We start from the raw sequence: 20,609 nt of genomic DNA, 5'->3' as shown, positions 1-20,609 counted from the left end.
TTTTGCTTGAAAACCAGCAAAAGTTCGTTTAGTGATATACAGCGGAATTATTCTTGTCGTCGAACAGACTTTACAGCAAATTGTGCAAAGATTAACACGTGGAGAAAAATCAGAGCAGACCCACCCACACACAGGAAATCTGTTGTTTAATATAATGAAAATATTTGATTTCGTAATGAAAGTACAACTTAAGTAAAAACACTTTGTATAAGAACAAAAAAGGTAATACAAACTCTCAGATCACCTTCCTCTAAACCTCCCACCGAACAACACGAGCCAGTGTTTACCAGCGATTATTTCGACCCACTAATGTTATTTGCTGAGGTTATCAGAAAACAATAGGGAAGATAAGATAATTGTTGCATAGCTGTTTAATTCACACCTGCCACTGACAAAGCTTAATTAGCCACAGCTGCTCTTAATTAAGCACTGTTAACCAATTGATCTCCTAATGCAAATCCAGTCCTTTCGGGACTGCGAAATATAGTGACTTGAATGTGGAATTGTGAAGTTTCGTGCATCTACCTCTGGGGTCGTATAGGACCATTAAACAGATGTCTAAATCACTACTTGTTGAATTTCGGGGGAGGGGGGGCAGTCTTGATCACTTCAACCCAACAATGGTAAAACAAATCCCAGTAATGTGTACCTTTCCTCACTGTAAATATCTGGACTATACAAACACATATGCCAACATATCAAGTTTCATTTCTTTGTTTTTTAAATAGTAACATTTGAATGAATCGCGCACTTGTACTAAGTTGTTATCTGATTAATTCGCAGCACTCCATCCACCCCTTTCCTAACCCTTTTATCCAGTACAGCAGGGCTTCCCAGTCCTGGTCGTGCAGACCCACACACACCTGTTGGTTCTTGTTCCAGGCGAGCCCTCAGATACACAATCTGACCCCTCATTTGACTCAATAACAACTAGTGACTGGAAACAAAATGCAAATATTCAATTGGAGCAACTTCTCAGATCCATCAAGGCGTCGATTACCTCGTGACGGTGGGATAGAATGAAACACAGCAGGCACGTGGGTCAGCAGGACCAGGGCTGGCACGTGGTCACGGTGGGCACCCGAGCCTATCCCGGCAAGCAGGGCGCACAAGGAGGGATACATCCAGGGTGGGACACCAGTCCATCGGAGGGTCAACACGGACAAACAGTCGCAGCAGGGCCAATTTTCCCACGGCAAAAACCCATGTCAATATGGAAGAACATGCGAACTCCCCACGGACAGCATCCCAGGCATTGAACCCGGGGCCCCGGCGCTGTGAGGCAGCAATGCTAACTCCCGCGCCACCGTCCCTACAGCACTCTTAAACTAATAAACGTATGATCCAATTCAAGGGTTACTACATGTTTGTAAAGCTTACCCCTTACAGTATTGAGAAACATCTGATCTTAAGGCTGACTCCAGACTCCTGATTGAACCAAGAACCGGATTGGCTCTTACTCATATGACAACATGCTGAGCGCCACGACTGAGGGTGGTGGGGTTTTTTTTTTGCAAAGTGTGATTGATTTCACGTGACTGCCCACAGGTGGAATTCTGAGAGAAAGACGCCCTTCCCAAAAATCCCATGTCCTCCTCACGCGTGTAAGCTTACATTTAGGCTACAACTCCTGGTATTTACAATTTCGGTAAGCCTGTTCTTTCACAGACAAGCGTCGTCTCCTGCAGACAAGAACGGAAAAAAAGTCCGTCAAGTGAGTAATAGCGAGGGACGGAGGTCTGAGTCAGTCAGAAGTCCGCGTGTTCGCCACACTTACCAATGTGCTTGATCGGACATATCAACGATTTTCCAGAAATGATGGAGCTGATGTTCCAGATATAAATAAATCCCAGAGAGGCGAGACCGGTGCGAAGACCCAGTCAGTCAGGGAGACTGGCGGAGCTGCTCCCGGCTCCTATGAGACACACACCATTATACCAGACGTAATTTTAATTTCACATACCTGTGTTTTCCCACGATCAGGTTCCCTAAGGAATTCTTAATTTTTATGTCCAATTTTTTTGTAGTCAGATTTCTTAAGTGTCGACAGCCTGGTTTTAGTGTTTGCTTCAGATGTTGAAGTAATTAAGAAGGAAATCAAGCGTTGCAGTAGATTAACAGCCAGCCTCGATCCTAAATGTTCATAGATTAGGACCGGCTCCTCCTGTCTGTAACCCCCACAGGTCCGTTGTTGCCATAGAACTCTCCCTAATTGCAGTTTCAGTCTTAATCAGCGCTTCTCATGGGAAACACAGCTACCCATGTAACGCTCGGGTACCAACAAAAAAGGAAACGCATACACATGTATTTCAGAAACCTTTGAACAACAGTGAAGCACTCTTGGTCTTTTCTTCAATTTTTCTCTGCCTCGCCTGAAAGCGACAGTTCCCCCATAAATATCAAGGCGCTAGCTGCGCACCCCTATTTCCACGGCACCTCTACTGCCACCGGAGAATCCAGCGCCTCCAGGCTGGAGCGCTGGAGTGGGAGTGCGCAGGCGCGCCCAGCCGGGGAGCCCGCAGTTTACAGAGCTGCGAGCGCCAGTGGCACTGTCAGAGAGCCTCGACCAGCCACGGCGCAGCGCGTTACCATGAGCTACTTCATCCCACCGACAGATACCTACCCCGACTGTTCCACTACCACCGCCAGCTTCAGCACAGCCTGCGACCCTGCCCGACGCTGCCCGACCGCAGGATGCCCGGGGGAAAGAGAGGGCTGGTGGCACCGCAGAACACTTTTTTGGAAAATATTGTCAGGCGCTCAAGTGGTAAGGATTCCTCCCCTCCTGTCTTTACACAACGGCTTAAAAACTTGGGGGTGTTGTGGATTTTGTATTTGTGGTAGACTGTTGTTTAGTCAAAGGCCGGGCTGAATCGATCGGGGGGGAAGTCTGTGATTGTAACGGATGCGTTCATGAGCGATACTGGGAATTCAGCGCCGCTCTTGCTCACGGTGTTTGGACTTCGCTGCGCGTTAACAAAGTTCACAGCCCATCTTCTGCATTGTGTACAGTGTACGGGATTTATACCAAGAGCTCCTAGCCCTCTGACAAAGAAGTAGGACAACACGAGGGGTACATTGGATCTGCGCTTACTCTAGCCAGACCCCAGGCTCTTTCCGGAGGGGCAGTCAGCCGCCTTGAACTGTTTCTGCGGTTTTATGTAGGTCATGCTGCTCACGAAAATTGAAGGTCCGATGTACAGTATCTAGGATATATGTCAGATATTTTACTTGGTACTTATTAGTTGCTGATTTCCCTGCGCCATTTGTTCCAGTCTACCCAGACAGCAGGTGTTGTGGCAGGTCCAATGCGGTGTTGTGCTAAAAACCAGGAAGCTGGAGATAAACCTGTGGTCGAACTTCTTAGCGTAACATATTTACTTAAAAGGCATTCTTGATAAATTTATACCCCCCCCCCTCCCAACAAACTGTCTTCATCTGTGGCTCATCCCACTTGTTGTGATATTTTCCATTTACCAGGTTCAGGCTTTTTATTTCTGAAGCGAACACGTTTCTTTCCTGAGACCGATACACCTTAAAACGAATTCTACCTGTAATGAAAACGCATACTTTATTTAAAATATGTGCACTCTTTTTGACGTAACACGTCACCTTTCTCAGTAAGACGAAGACTTGCGCTGGTGATGGATGAAAGACGTACAAATGTCCGTCTGCTATTATCAAAATTCTGCTCAAATCAAAAGGAACTGGAGGTTTGGGGTTCGTGTTGTTTTAACCCACCTTTCGGAGATTTGTTCGAAGTCGCTTATGATGTTCACATATTTTCTTGATCATTTCGCCATCGATTCCGCACTACTGCATAAACACGGTGCGAGTCTCAGATCTGCTATTAATTTCGCTTTACAAGATGAGAAGCACATTATCTATATTACCAGTTGAGAATACTCCTGGGTAAAGCCGACGGTCTGTCACAAGTGAATGCAATGGGAATTACTACAGCCTTCTCCGGCTTGCGATCTTCCCGGGGAAGACACCGCAAAAAAAAACAGCAGCACAAGCACTCTTCTCACCGGTGATATCACGTTTCTGTGGCAGAAAGCTCGACGTCACCCTCTAACACTACTCCCTTTCCACTTCCACACACGGAAAACTTTCATCAAGTGGGCATAAGCCAAACAAAAGCAGAATTATGTGTGTTTTTTCCTCCTTCTGTAGAACTCCACAGATCAGTTAGTGCGTACTGTATTGTGCTCCAACACGAAACGGGAACGCCTGAAACTCATTCTGCAAACCTGGCTGCTGCCCAGCGTTTGCGCAAAGAGTTCACTCATCATTTGACTTCTCAAAACGTAGGATTATATCGCGTATTGACGTTGGGCTTGTTGGAGTTGTTCATGGTTTTATATAATATTGCCCGTGTCAGGGTTGTTTGAAGTCAATTACAATTTAAAAGGTCCCCTCAGAAATACTGGAAAAAAAAACTGCAAGCACCCACTCAAACGAATTTGTTTTTCTAATTTAGAGCAGATGAACTGGGTTACAGCCGAGGACAAACCCTGAAGTCGCATTCTCTTAGCTCATGCCTGTAATTTCTGTCTTTATGTGGGCCACCACTGAGACAGTAGGCTTAAAGGGGATTTCACATGCTTTCCACGGTTTGGCCATTTAAAATGAAGAAGACGTGAGAGATTTCCTTTGAGATACCTTTTCTGGAATTCTGAAGACGTTAACTGACCATTGGTGGAAAAGTCAGTGTTCAAACTGACGGCAGTTTTGTTTTTTAAAAAAACCGGAGATTACAAAAGTTTTCTTAATAATTCAAATAACATTATTTTCGGATATAAATGTCGGATTTTCCTCTGTGTTCTGTATGTATTGTCTGTGTGTTATTTAGAAGCATAAACCACTATACACGGCCGGTTATGCTCGCAGCCTCCCGGTGCCAGATTAAATTTTAGAGATTACATTATACAAGAGTTTATCAGGACCCTGTGCACATGATTGTTTATTTAAACACTGTGGTTTGTTCAGCTTCAGAACAGAAGGTAAAGATTTTTAAATGCCGAGTTTAACACGCCGAAAAGTGGCTTCAACATTTTCATTGTATTTAAAAGCACTTCTAAGACATATACCAAGCTCTTTTAATTTAATCGTTTCAAAAGCATTTCCCCCGCGGATTCCAAATTAAAGATCTTTAAAATGACAAGCACATTACGAAACCCTACTAGACTACTAGAAGTCGTATTCCGACGGCAGGTACAGTAGTTGTTGACTCAAATGGGGTCAGAACGTGTGCAATGAGCCGATTTGCGGTTGGTGCTGCGTAAATGTAGGTGATCTATGTAGGTGAACGGGAAACAAAATGCTCAAGTTCCACCCAGTCGTGTCATGCATGGAGACGTTATTCAAATTTAGAAAACACTTCAAAGTAGATTGTGATTTTGACCTCTGCGAAACACAAGGATCTTTGCATACCTGATATATTGTAAATTCCACGGGGGAATAATGTAGGATACTGCAAAGTTTGCTAGGTGTATGTAACTGAATTATTCAATGTGTTTTTTTACTGGTGTACCTTATGCGATTCTCGTTTTAGTGGTGAGAAAGTAAAGGTAGTATTGCTTCCCCGAGACAGAAGGACACTTAACTCTCCAGTTATTAGTCATCACTGGGTGTTTTAAGCGCGTTAAAATGTTACTCCCGTCAAAAGTATCCTATGCATTTCTGAAAGATACAAGGAGACTGCAAGAGATGAGTGAGCGGGCGGGGGTCATTCCTTCGGCAATCAGCTGGTTTATTTTAATAGGCGGACAGAGCTGTAGCCTACCTGCTGAAGACGGGAAAGACAATTCAGCAATAATAAAAAAAACAGTCTCTATGCAACTGGTTAACCGCTAGAGGTCAGATTTGATAGAGATTTGGACCACCGTTTCGACACCTCGTGCCCCGCTTCTAGTGATGGAGAGAAGGACGGAAGAGCGCGCGGCAATTACTCTCTCCTCTCCAGTTCAAAGGAACAAGGCGCGCGCGCGGGTCCCCGTTATTTATAGAACTTCACCCACTCTCGCCTGATGGAGACAGACAGGAGCTCATCTGATTCCTTTTTCCAGGGCCGCGCTATCGTAGGTTTGATAGGTGGTTTTGTATTTTAGACCCATGTGCTTTACCCTGCAGGCTACTTTAGCTGTACATCAACCCCAGCCACCGCGCATTGGTCACTGTCTTAATAAACAATAAACAATAAAGTGTTTTGTTGGCTCCTCCTCGACAGCCATATGTTCAGACATTCATGGAAACCTCATCAATTTCTAGAGATCACGGCTAACACAATTATGGATTTGCCCTTTTTTCGTGGGAGGTTGCTAGATTGTTTGAGATTCCAGCTAGCTCCCCAACAGGCGTCAGGCCATTTCCATCGGTTGCTGCAGCATTCTGCAAGCGCGCAGTTTGGGCGTCAAAACCCTTTTCCGATCCAGAGAAGCTCTGTGCAGTTTAAAGTACAGTAGATGCATGCTTAGAGAAAAAGTCTTCTGATACATTTTGACAAGCGCGTGAGAACACGAGAATTACCTTCCAGCCGCCTTAGATAATATAATAAGCACACACAATGGGCAAACATCACGTTTTTATTTTTTGCTGAGCCTCTAGGACTCTTAATACAACATTATTATCATTCCTATAATACTCCAATGCTGGTATATACATTCGGTCTTTTTACTAATATAGAAACATATTGTTTAGTTTCTTGTTATCTGGAAAACGGCTCGAAACAGCCACGGGCCGGCGCGCTCGACAAGCTTGCAGAGTTTTCGAGTTTCGGTCCCAAAGCTGCCCGTGACCTAGACTCCTCCAGGAGCAGCTGCAGTTTCCATTACCTGGCTTTCTGTTATGAAATTGTCAGGCTGGGGGGGGGGGGGTTGGGTGCTACGAGGCTTGGTGTTTTTATGTACAATACAAAGACAACGTTTTTTCCCCTTTTCAAAATACTTTTCAGACTCAAATATTTGAACCCATTCATCCCAGAAAAACAATTTAATACAGTGATGCGGCGGTTTTCACCCCATTTTTTTTTAAAGAAGCGTATTTCCTGACGTCTTAATGGAAGTTTAAAAAAGGTCTGCGACTCAGGAGTACAAAATATCCCCACAGAAAATCAGTCTGCTCTCCAGGCTGCTGTCTCAGGGAACAGCCATTATGGAAAGTAGCTTCGCAGGTCTGCAATCTACAATCACTTGGCCAGTGTTTCATTCTCATTTGGAAAAAAATGTTGTGTAAGCTAATGAGGGCCCCCTGCATTTAAGAAATGTATTGGGGTATCAGTGATTCACTGGCAGTCCTGTATTCTGCCCTGTGTCCCTTGCTTGCTGGGTTAGGCTCCAGCTCCCCAGTGACCCTGTACTGGATAAAGCAGTTAGGAAATGAATGGATGATGAATGAATTAATTAATGGACCTCCTTACAAGTATACATCCCAACTATCATGTGTGCCTGTGATTGGCTTTGAAGTCCTGTGAACAAGGCGGTGACCTGTTCAGACACAGAGCCTGATGAGTGCTTGTTGGAAACTCACAGCACAGGCCCATGGCTTTGTATTCATCAGCTGGGAATGTGACTTAGAACCTCGGATCGATTAACTACTAACTAACTCACATGAGCTGGACGGGCTGATTGGACTCCCCTTTGCTTGTACCTGTTCTTGTGATGTAACGGCTTCAGTTAGTGGATCGTAGGTACTGGGTTTGCAGGTGGGCTCTGTACTAGATGGTGCAGATGGTGCCACACAAGTGGTATAAAAGGCTGACACTGCAACATCAATGCGCAACAGAGCATGACTGAAACATGGCCAGATGGCCAGATGTTCAGTACTGCTCCTGGCCAAGACAAAGATGTTCAGTACTGCTCCTGGCCAAGACAAAGAGGATTACAGACATTGTTGGGCTTCTACCCCTGTGATTCTGATAGATATTAAAAAGCTCTCAAAGAAGCTGGTTCCGCCATATTATTTGCTCGTTTAAAAACATAAAAAAGATCAATTTAAAAAATGCATTAGCACTGCAGAAGATTGCATTGAAGCGCTACCGGAAAAAAGCAGTTCATGACAGAGATGTTAACGATTGTAGTGATGATTTCAAGTGTGGAACAGGAATTTAATTTTTCCATGATTTGTCATTACTGTGTTTTAGTTTGGCGACTGTTACAACTATTTCTGAAGCTGAGCCTTTCTTAATCCAAAGTTCCTGAAAGATAAAGAAAACAAAATCAGTTTTACATGACTGGTCAGTACTGGGCTAGGAGGGTGCCCAAGGAGAACCAGGTTGCTGCTGTAAGTGGTGTTGGTGGATCAGTAGGTCATGCTCTGCCCTCTGGACCACAATTTCAAATCCAGTGTCCCAGTATGGTAACTGGGGACCAGTGGTGTAGAAGGTCTTGCTTGAGATGAAAGGGTAGACTGAAGTTCTTTAATGGTCAAAAAGATCGAATATTTGTAAGAGAAAGGGGTGTACTCCAGTATCCTAGCTAAATTCCTCTTTGGCCTCCCTAAACTTCCCTCTTAAGCCAACTGCTGAAGCAATTTCCAACTGCTCCACTTGATCAGCTGTGTGGTGAACATCTGCCACATGTCACCTAGGGTGGGACTGCATTTCTGAGGTGGATGAAGCGGGTCATTACAACTGTGTAAACTCCTTTGGGTCCTTAGAGATGAAAGGAGCTGTAGACATTCAATTAACTAATTCAAGATGAAATGATGGTTTCTAACTAAAATCTCAAATTACAGTTCCAGCAGTTCATTTCCTGTAGTCCTTGGCCTATGTTAATGACCAAACCTGGACATACAGTCTGTTCACTGGCACTATTTTTCACACAACAGTAACAGGCTGTGTAAGTTGCTCCAGTTGGCTGGACTCCTTACTCCAATCTCAGCTTCTAGCCTTCCTTCCATAACTAATTTAGGAGCTGTTGACATCTCCCTGCCTACCATGAAATGGCATTTTTGATCACTGCTGACAGGTGAGATGAATACCATGCTCAAAAAATACGATGAGCTTTGACCCCAGTCCTGGTGAAAATGCTCACTGTTATTTCCCTTAACCCTGCTAGCCCCTGCAGTGCAGTAGTGTGGGAATTGTCATCACGTATAACCAGTTATATTGTGAATGTGTGAGGTCATACAGTATACTTTGGTTAATGCTTTGGAGAAAAAAATATATTTTTCTTACCAACACAATAATCTCCCAAGTGTAATCTCCAAAACTTTAAAAAAATAATATAAAAGAAATATAACTTCATCATATTCTTTAGATTTTGGTATTTGTTTTACTTCTTAAATTACACTGTAATGCTTTTATATTGCTTGTATTGAGTTCTTTAAGTTGCCTTGGTTACTCATAGCCCTATGCAGAAGTCATATCAGGGGAGGTTAAGGTCTGTGAAACAATAAATTGAGTCTTAACTTCCTGTCTCTTCACTAACTACTCTGAGAGTTTCAGGCACAGTGGTCATGTGTCTGTCCCTGTGGCCGTGCCTGACATTGACTAGAGCTCCTTAATGGGTGTATATGTAAATAATTTTACAGCATAAAACATTTTACTACAGAAGAGCAAGCAATTACATCCTGTTGATGTTTGTTTATTAAAGTCTGAAAACGCATTGGACTGTATTACCTTGGCTCATTGTGCTTTAACAAATGTTAGGCGATTAGAAAGACACATTGTATCATCATGATGGGAGGGCGACCTTCATGACCTCGACAGCTCGAACAGTCAGAACACCGTGAAGCTTTCTAGTACACAAAACCTTCTCTACTGTTTGGCTAAGTGCAGTGATCCTCAAACCTGTGAAGGTGCAAATTCGTGCCTGAATGCGATCCAAGTGCAATGTACATTGCAGGACAGAATTGGACCCCACAGAGTCTTTAGTGCTGTTATTGTTTAAAAAATATACATTTTCCCAGTAGGCTGCTGTTTACACCAGTAAGTCCTCACACAGTCAGGCGTGACCCATTTATACCCACGTTGAGATCACTTCCATGGACCAGGGGCTTAGAGAGCAGCAGCCTTTTCATCTAAAGCAGCAACACATTCAGCCGGCAACTGGGCTCATTCACACACAGGCCCTGTTCCCTTCCACACCAAGGGGAAGGATAAGAAAGCCTGTTGTTTAACTGGGAAGACAGGGAAAAAGGAATAGAGAACCCCTCAATTAGGCTGAACCTTTGTTGAGAAAACCCAAGGGGACTCGAAGACTACCAGTGAGCTCCTCTTTCCAAACAAAGGAGGATTGGATACTGTGAAGTGCAGGAAATGGAAAGTCATGTTAGAGGAAAACCCAGGCGCTTTGTCTTCAAAGAAACAGTCAAAGTCAAATGTTCACATTCTTCTACAACTGTTTGTCTGTTGTATTGGTCCCCCACATTGTCAAGAAGATGAAAAATAAACGTGTCTGTAATAACACCTCAGTCTTTTTGATGGCTGGCTTTATAGTTTGTTTTCTCAACCTGCCTGTAACCCTCTGCATTGTATATTAAATATAATATGTCAGGTGCTTGCCCAGTCTTCAAATTTATCTACATCTTTTTGATTCTCCTTTGCATCTTTTACACTGTTTTCTCATCCTTCTTGGAATATGGAATCTGTTTCTCAGTGTTACAGAGCCTCTGGTCCAGACCTGAATTCACCCATCTCTAATCAAAACCGCATTCCTGGGCTGCTTTAGAGGATCACAGTACTCCCTGGGAATAAGGCAAAGAAATCCCTTCCTCCTTCCCAAAAATCAAGCTAACCCCAGAACAACAGTAAATGAAACATACAAAAGATAAAAAATGACTAAAATATATAATTGATTTCTTTTCCTAACCCATTCAGTGGTTATGCTTATGAGACAGATTGTAGCAAGATTTATTTTTTTTCCACTGAAGGGCTGCTAATTGGCAAAATAAAAATGAAAAAACGAATCTATATACATACAGTATATCAGCACTTCACCACCACTCACACACCTAACTAAAGTTTGGGCTAATTTAATGGAGAGAGATCAAGTTGTACAAACCAGATGAAGTTCCAATGGAGTGCATTTTGCAGTATGTGGTCTTATAGTAGGAGTTTTTTCCAGTGGTCAGTATTACAATTACAGAGCATGTACAAGCCATATTTTATAACCATTCCTGTTCAGCGCAGAAAATTGCAGACAATATGTTTTTGCTTGACTTGTCTTTTCCTCTTCATGGTTGAAACTGCGTTAACATCCTCAGTTATGTAATAGTCTGAGATTACTGCAAGCAATTCACAGCATGTTAAATGGGCCTGTGAATTACGCAACAAAAAACAGTCTGTCCTATAGTGTATTAAAAAACCAAATGAACAAATTACGAAATCCCATCTTTACCTTTGCTTGCATCCGTAATTTTTTATGTATGACGAAGTTTGTCTCAAAGTGTTAAATCCATTATTCTCTGTTTTAGTGGTTCAAAATAAAACAAGTTGTCAGAAAATGTTAGCAGCTACAAATTTCCAACTATGAATAATTTAATTGATACTAAATAATGTAAATTTTCTTTGTGACGCTGGATTTCAGAAGAATGCATTACAAATCAACTCAATTAAATCATTAGAATACAAGAACATCAAAGCATGGAAACAATTTACATGAACATTAAAGTACAACGTCAGTTTTGAAAGCGATAATTTGCTGATCCAAAAGGAAAATCACTTTTTTTCCTCTGCCACTTTGTATGTGCTGGAACATTCAACTCTAACGTTGTGTTGCTAAACTTGCATTCCAATACTTGGGTATTTCAGATATTGTAATTGATTATAATCAATTAGGAATCATTCTGATGCCAGTCACCATGCCGTGCCTGTGTCAATAAATAAAGAAGCGCTCTGTCAGTCAGTTGCAGAGTGGATTTACTCCTTGCAGGACTTGCAGCCTTCTGTAATAAACTCCTCCTCTGCCTATAGTGACACACATTCCTTCCCCCTCTCTCTTTAGCACTGTCAGGGCTCCATTATTGTGCTGAAATTAACTATTAAAACAGATCACCAGCTGCGCTTTGAATTGACTTCACAAGGTGTTAATTTGCAGCATCTGTTTCCTATACAGTTAATCCAAAACTGTGAATGCATGGGCTGTGTGTTTGATCTCAGGCCATTGCAGCAGCTTGTGGAACAGTGCTACACTGTTTAGAGCTGATGCTGATGATGGGAAAGAAGCGACTCTAGCTAGTGTTGTGTTTGATACAGTACCTGATGCGTTGCACTGAAATCTATTGAGAATAAAGGGCAAGGTGTGAAGCCTTATCCTTGGCCAAAACCTAAATGTACAGTGTCTTGTCTTGCATTGAGTGTTAAGTTTTAATATTGCAACAGAACAAGCCACTTGGAACCCTGTCCCGGATTAGGAGAAAGCAGCAAGGGTTTCAAAGGGCCATCATTTAGTTCTGTCTCAGAGTAATAGTCCTCTTTTCTCAAGATCTATTTTATCAGCATTATTTGCGCTCCAAAAACGATCACTGCCACTCTGTCCTGAAATCAGGAGATCAGTCCTCCGCACAAAATAAAAAGTGGACATCAAACGAAAATAATGAGCAGAAACCGTAGGTATTGTATACTAGCTCCAGTAGCTCCAGTGTCACTGGAATTATTGCCTGTGGTGGCACCAAGGTGTTGAAAAGAAGTTCCTAATTGTTGTCTTATTGCTGGAGACTGCTAGCACTGTGCTGTCATGCATAAACGCTTGATTTCTGAGCACTGTCACAGGATTGCTGGCCCCTTGAGGATGTCTCTATTTTATTATACCACAACCTTTTTGCTCCGACCTCATTGTAACAACCTCTTTAATGAGTCCAGCACACATTTAGAAAACAGAGGGATATTTTTCTTCTTCATCTCAAGAACCGTTCCAATATACAGGTAACTTCTCCAGAGACAGACAAAAGATATCTGCTCCTGCTCTCTCACTGGCAGCATGGACTCAATGGAAAATCCTGTTTTTAAGATATAGTTGCTCTATGTTCTCAGTTAGAGAAAACACCAGCAAACCAAACTATACTCCATGTATTTTATGGAATCTTTCCCTGCTTTTAAAGATATGCCGGTCTCTCAATCTTTTTCATTTGTCGACTTCAATCATGTATTTTAGTATTAATCAAAAAATGTTTTAAAATTAATTTGGCACATTTTAATCACAGCAGGATTATAAATCAAGGCAAGGATTTCTGGAACCGAATCAGCAGTTTATTTAAAGATTAAATGGCAGCTATGAATAATGAGAATATTAAAGAATAATATTCTTTTTTTAGCATATCTACAAAAGCCAATACTTCTACTGTTTTCCTTGAAACGGCTCTACATGATTGATGACACCATCATCTAAAGTCTAATCCAGGAGTCTGTATGTTAAAAATAAGGAAATGGCTAACTGCAGTTACTTACAATATGTACTTTCCTACTGTATATCCCAGTGTATCTGGATTTACATTTACAGAAAGGCTATTGAATTCACATAATAACATAATTTGTGGTGCACTGCAAAGGCATGGAATAGCAGAAAAGAATGCAACTGGTGCTTAATAATCCTGCCCACAGGACCAGCAGTTGTGAAAGGCAGCTTTTATGCAGCACAAAAAAACCCTTTCCTGTGTGTCTGTCGCATAGATTATCAGGGTTGGCATTTCAGTGTTCTTATCCAGCCTAGGGATAGAGACTCTCACTGGGAATTATGCATGTCTCGGCCAGGCAAAGCCTTTTTATTCCAAGTTCTTGAAATTCGTGCTGTAAAAAAAAACTGATTTACTTCTCACATTAGTTTTTTTTTTTATTGCCACCTGCTGCAGGAGTGGGTCCCTGTGCTGTCCCATGGGGATTGGGAAGCAAGCAAATGCCATAATTTCCTCTATGTTTCGATGGGATGGTCCATAGAAATACATAGACATGCATGAAAAGCAGTTCTCTTTTCACGTGCTTTGCATTTCTCCAGTCATGTATATCTGACTTAAGTCTGGGATGTCGAAATACCACATGCTGTAATACTCCTTAACACTCTGATAACTTATCAAAAGCCTGACCCACAGATGTGCTCGGGATTAACTGGATACCTGGGACAAGGCAGCTGTCTGCAAAACCCTCTACTTTTAATTCCTTTGCAAAGTTGAATGGCAGCGACGTACTGTAGCTGTTTTTTCCATGTTTTTCAACGACCATATGATATTTACAGAATCTCTCAACCAATTATTTTTCAGGATACCAGTGAGCTTATTAGTAATTCTCAAACAAGAATGAATGATTTCGGAGGGGGTGATGCACGTTTGTCTTATGGCATTACAGATGAGTATTTGTTTTCACACAGTTGTGTAATTGTCTGGTAATCTCCTCTAATCAGGTTTTACAATGTAGAGTGATTTTCTCGGGATTAGTGTATGCACAATACACTGAAATTTCTTAGGGTTTATAATACAACGTCTTAAGTTTTTTCTTGAAGTTATTTATGTCGTTGTTTCTATGAAGGAGCTAAATGAAATGATGTAATGGATTATTAAAATCACAATTTCATATGAGTAGAATGGAAATGTTTCTCAAAATAATGTAGCTTGAACAGTGAAGGATAATAAGCCTTATAGTCCAGAAGCTGCCTCTTGAACCCATGACTTGGTCATGGTACTGTATGAGCTGACTGTGACAGGATCATTCAAGTGATGGTGCACAAGTGGTCAAGGGCTGCCGAAGGCAGGGTTAGCTTGAGCTGACCAGGCAACCCCTGGCATGTGCAGGATTGAGAGGAATTGCAGTATTAAACCAGATTGAGTGTGTCCATGCAGTCCAGGAACTGCAGTATTAAACCAGATTGAATGTGTCCATGCAGTCCAAGAACTGCTGTATTAAACCAGATTGAGTGTGTCCATGCAGTCCAAGAACTGCTGTATTAAACCAGATTGAGTGTGTCCATGCAGTCCAGGAACTGCAGTATTAATCCAGGTTGAGTGAGTTGGCTGCAGTGCTGGGGAGAATAAGTCATTTAGTCAGACCTTTCTTGTTGTACAACTTGTTAAAATTTTTGCACTGCAAATAATAGCTATGGTTATCATGTGAAGCAGAAAGAATGCCTCTTGCTTTTTGCATTGCAAGTCAGGATGAGGCTGAGGAATTCACCTGGAATCTCGGATGTGTCCTGCAGGATTATCTGTACATGTTGTTCCTATTGTGGAGATGGTGACATCCGATTACTGGAGGGATCTGGTGATGACAAACGTGGTTGTTTGTTTCCAGTGTTTGTATGTTGAGCACAATTGATTTTGACATTCCTGCCTCTTTTCCTGTTAATTGTATGTTAGCTGTGTTTTAAAGGAATAGAGGTGAAAGTGTTATAGGAGCATAAAGACACGAACATCCAGATTCAGAGTTTCTTCCCGCAAGTTGTCATATTACTGAACTCTGCCACAGCCAGTGACTAAGCTCTACATGTACAACAGTACATTACTACACCTACATTACTACTCACACTGATGTTTTTTTCTCTTCTCACACTTCTTGTCTGACTTGCTTTTTAAAGTTTTATGTTCTTTAACTTGTTGTTGCTGCTGCTCTTCTGTGTTTATATTTTGGTGATTCCTTAATGTCTGTGTATCGGAGCATACATGTAAATAAGCATTCCATTGCACTTGTGTGCATATGACAAATCAACTGAACTGTGTAGTAGTAGCTATAGGTACTGTAATTGAGTTAAAATATTGAGTGGACTTGACAGGACATATTGAGAGGACATCTGTAGGTTGCAATATTTTTGTCTTGTATTTTTTTAATATAAAAAATATATAACTCTTACTGGCACAATTCTGTAAATAGTCTTAAACAAGACAAGGAAACTGTTGTAGAACATATTAAACCAAGGACACCATAGCACCCAACTGCTTCGCCAGTCACCAGTGCTGGTCTATACAACCCTTTTATTCAAGTGTAAGAGCTGCGCTGCTTTGTCTGACACAGTTCTTTCCAATTTCCAAAGGCCCCTGCAGCAACATATTTTCATAATTATAACTGTTACATTGTGAAGAATCCGTGTTTTGTAATTCACATGGATTAATCTTTGTTTCATTGCATTGTTGAGTACCATATACAGTACATTGCGGGATTATGTGTTTAGATTATCCCTTAAAACCTTTGCTGTGGAATTGCAAGTTAGTCTGTGGTTTTACCCTGCTCTGCCTTGCTGTTAGAAAATTTCTCATTGTTCTCTGTGCTTTCCTTTGCTTCGGCTAGAGCTTCACTGTAGAATAGAGCGTAGCAGTAACAGCGAAGCAGGGTTCTGTGCTCTGTGATGGGCTAATAATAATCAGGGGTCTCTCAGATACGTGGTGCTCAAACCACGTGTGTTATCTCCTGGCTGCACCACAGGTGTGGACGCCAGACAACACAAATGTCTCATCGTCCGAGAGCTCTGAAAATAACTTCCACCACTTCGCACAACTGTTTCTTGCTCTGTTCTAGTTCTCATTGTCTGCTGCACTACGCTGGAATCATTACAGATGTATTCCTCAGTTGACTCTTATGCGTGCCGGAATGTCATTATTGCTAACAGGTTATTTTTAGAGGGCAAATGTTGAAAACAGTAAAAATACAAGGCCGTTAGATCAATGGATTGATGGACGTTTAATAATTTCAATTTTGATGGAGAGATGTTTAGTCGCATTTGATATTTTTTATGTTCACCTAATAACTTTGACAGAGGAAGACAATCAGAAAATGAGCCTCTTTACATCATAACCCCAATCTCTTGGACTGTGTCCAGCTGTTGACACCTGAGCAGCAGCAGCATGGTCCTCTCCAGAGTGGATCACTGAGAAAAAGTGCTGGAATCATTCATCTCCTTTGTACCTTATTGAATTCAATAAACCAAGTGGGAACTTGACAGCTGAATCTGTGCTAAATCTCAGTTTTTTTAAAATGTTATAGCATGTTTTTCTCATTTTTGCCTATGGTAGCATCTCGTTTTTGAGTCCATCAACAACACAAGTTGTTTCAAGATTCTAGGTTCTTGTAATCTTGGTTCTCCAGCCACAATGACAGAATAGATACGCTTCTGCCAAGAGGCCCTGGGACGAGTGCTTCTAAAGACACTATAACTATAATTTCCTCTTCTGCTTCTTCTTTTTATTATTAGAATTAGATGTGTGGTGGGGAATCCTGGGCCTTTTGTTCATTCCTTTCCAAGTCTTTGTTTAAACTAATCTTAATTAATTGTGATTCACATAGACAGAGTCAATTAGGAAATTAAAGCGCTGTACAGATAAATGTCCCAAAGGACCCAGGGTTGCCTCTGCCTGGGTCACAATTAGAACAGCAGACTTGTGATTGAGGTTAGGAACTCCAGATGGGGAAGAGTGCCAGATGTGTCGTTGTGTCGCTGACTTGTCTGCCTTGTTCCTTTTTTATCTTGCAGAAACCAGTTTCCTTCTCGGGAATGCCCAGATTGTGGAATGGCCTGTAGTGTATAGTAATGACGGATTCTGCAAACTGTCTGGGTACCACAGGGCTGAAGTCATGCAGAAAAGCAGCACCTGCAGGTAGGGCGTGAGAGAAATTCTGCCAGCCCAGATATTCAGTCTCGTTCAAATCATTCAAACCATGTCCCCAAAACCAATGCTAGGACTAACATAAAAACAAAGGTAGTCTAAAATCAAGATCATGCTCTTGTCACCAATGTAGGAACCGCTGCTGTGTGTGGAGTCAGGGTGTTTGGGTCAGGGCTGAAGTATTGAAATACTTCACTTATACAGTACATGTCCAAGACTAATGTTTCCTGTTCACACAACAGGCCTACAAGGTCTAACACAACACTGGCTCGGTTGTGTCACAGCAAAGGAACATCTTTGATATTTGTAAGGAGATGCAAAAATGAGTGTTTTGAGGACATTGGTAAATGATAATACCGTTGTTAGTTCACCAGGGGATGTTACCACAAAATTCCACTGTATCTTAACAGGGAAGGGAATTTTTATTTTTCATTCCTTGGGCTGTATTCATGGAAATCCTCCCACACCTATGTACACAGAGCTGTCTTAAAGGCTGGGAGTGAGTGTCTTATTACATGCAGTTTCAGAATAATAACACAGATGAGTGGAAGAGCTGGAAGGACTCAGGAAAGTGTGGAGACTGAGCTGGTATGAAGTCATCACTCACCAGAGTGGCAAGAAAAAATCAGAGTTATAATCACCTTCACAAAAAATACAGTACTTCCCATCATCAGCTGGGGTCAACTATGCCCGCAGAAGCAAGCACATCTACAAGAGATCCAAAAAAAAAAGGAAAATTTCTTTTTCCATAAACAAGGCTAAGATGTCTCTCCCTCTATTATTCTTTACATTCAGTTTCCCAATCTGTGCATACACAAGAATGTTCCCAACAAAGTGCAGAGTAATATTTTTATTACAGAAAGCTTTTCTGCCTTTCATTTCAAATGTGTGCATTTGTGTCTGTGTGACCATCCATTCCAATCACTATGGGGACAAATTCTGCGACAATGTCCCCCACAGAATAGGACAACCAGACAGGAACATCCCCATGATGTAAAAATGTAAAAAGTCAAATATCATCTTCTTAGCATGCCCCAAAACTGTTTTTTTTTCACCTCTTGTGGAGTTTCCTTTCAGTGGAATACAGAACAGCAAATAAAAAGCAAATGACAGTCAGTGGGCAGTCCTGGAAAGATAGATGTGCCAATGGGTGTGTATGAGTGTGGATGTAGGAGTGGTCTTTTTGGAAGGCAGGCTTGTCTGAGTACAGTCCCAGATTAAATCTGCTGGAAGATCCCAGGGTACATGTTACTCAATGTGTAGTACAAGAACGTCAGTGTAGTACAGCAATAGAACCCTCAGGTGACTTTCCTTCACCTCACTTGATCTGCGTCTAGATCTTCACTGGGGCTGAATGGCAAGGTGGGCAAAATGTGTTACTACACAGATGGCTACGTTTTTGTCCTTGAACTAACCTTCTTGTCAAATAGTTCCTCGGGTTCTTTTTGTGGAGCAGAAAAAAAAAATCAGCTCTTAAATAAAAGCAATTACCTGCTGATTATTTTTTTATTAGGATCATTATGTCACCTCTCTTTTTAGTCACAACGACACATTTAAAAAAAAAATTAATACAAAGCACAAGCACAAAGGCTAAAATGAAGCATCAAAAGTTTATTCTGCTTTTTGTTGCCAAAGGAAAAGTGGGTTTTATTTTAAACAACTGTTTTGTTTTGTTTTATTAACAGGCACATAACCAGATAAGATTTATTGTGCATGACAATGAGGGTAATTGGGTGGACATTAGATTCTATAGCAAAATTAATTAGGAGGTCACAGCCGTAATATTGACCCAGCTTAAATGTGACATTGGAACTGTTCCCTCTTCAATAAAAAGATTGAATGCATTTTCAGATGGTGGAATTAAAAATTAATAGAAAGATACCAGTAAGTCTATTTTAGATGACAGATGTGCTCTGCTTGGAATATCAGACTGGCATGATTTTCAGTATAGGAAACTGAGACTAAGCTGGGGAGATTTAACCAGCAAATGAAAAATGACACTCGCTACAGTTCAGATGCTTCTGTAGAAGCTTTATACGGTCCATAGTTCATATTTTTACATAATAAAAAACAACATCATTTATTCCATGAGGGCATTTTCTACTTTATTGGCTTAGCCTTTGCCACTTCATTTATTTTGTAAAAATGCAGCATGTGTGTTTGGATATGACAGTTTTCTGTCATCTCCAGGCAGAATGAATTTCTGATGACAAGACGGGTTAGCGTGATGTTTGCATAACACAGGTGTGTGGCCTGCTTTCTCTCTCTCTTCCTGTAGTTTTATGTATGGTGAGCTGACTGACAAGAAGACAATAGAAAAAGTCAGGCAGACCTTTGATAACTATGAGTCCAATTGCTTTGAAATCCTGCTGTATAAGAAGAACAGTAAGTATTCTAATGCATGTCACCTGCAATTACTGCACATTAAAGGCTTTTATGCAATAAAATCAACTTCATCCTTTCCTTTGTGTGCTGCATTACAGACAGCACAGCATAAACTATTTCCATGAGCTTCAGTTTGATTTAAAATTTTTATGTGAACTAAACTGTTCTTTGTAACCCTTCAAGAGCGTACCTTACTTGTCAGTTTCAAGTAGTTTATTACCATAGAAAGCACAGAAGGAATTAATTTTGCTTTTAATTAAGTGGTAATATTTCAATAGATATTACTTTACTTTACTTAAGTATTCTGTCTAAGATAGATTTACAAAGTTACAGAAGCTGGCAGTGATATAAGGTGCTATAAGGGTGTAGGAGTCAGGCTCTTGTATAGTCAAAGTAAGAGAACTATGTGGTGGTTTGGAGCCTAAACTTCAAGCCCTCTTTCACCAGATGCTTTTCTGGGCCAGCACCCTTGGGACACACTGCAAAGCTGGGTTTTATTTTGCAATATTTTGCAAAGACGTCACATTAAGTTATGTATTTTGAACCCTGGTACAGCTGGTCTAATTTGGGCTGACTAGGGCTGAATTCACTGCAGCAGAAGAGGTACTTCAGCCCTCTGTAGCCTATGCTATTGCATGCTGTAAAGGAGTGGGTGTGCCTACTAAATACAATGTTATCAATGTACCTTGACACCCTCTTAC

At 41.4% G+C, this 20,609-nt stretch overlaps 1 protein-coding gene across 1 annotated transcript in view; it reads left to right on the top strand.

Moving 5' to 3' along the window:
* The first annotated feature begins 2,668 nt into the window (after window positions 1-2,668).
* Window positions 2,669-20,609, top strand: part of kcnh5b (potassium voltage-gated channel, subfamily H (eag-related), member 5b) — a 96,444-nt gene continuing 78,503 nt past the window's right edge. The window contains exons 1-3 of the mRNA XM_088925469.1: window positions 2,669-2,767; window positions 17,391-17,514; window positions 19,802-19,908. Coding sequence (XP_088781595.1) covers window positions 2,695-2,767; window positions 17,391-17,514; window positions 19,802-19,908 — 304 coding nt within the window. The 5' untranslated portion in view covers window positions 2,669-2,694. The remainder of the gene's footprint in view (window positions 2,768-17,390; window positions 17,515-19,801; window positions 19,909-20,609) is intronic.

The sequence above is a fragment of the Atractosteus spatula genome, chromosome 9 (genome assembly GCF_055471065.1).
Source record: "Atractosteus spatula isolate fAtrSpa1 chromosome 9, fAtrSpa1.hap1, whole genome shotgun sequence".
Classification (NCBI taxonomy): domain Eukaryota; kingdom Metazoa; phylum Chordata; class Actinopteri; order Semionotiformes; family Lepisosteidae; genus Atractosteus; species Atractosteus spatula.
The sequence above is the reverse complement of the archived record's forward strand: the minus strand, read 5'-3'. Positions and strand labels throughout refer to the sequence as shown.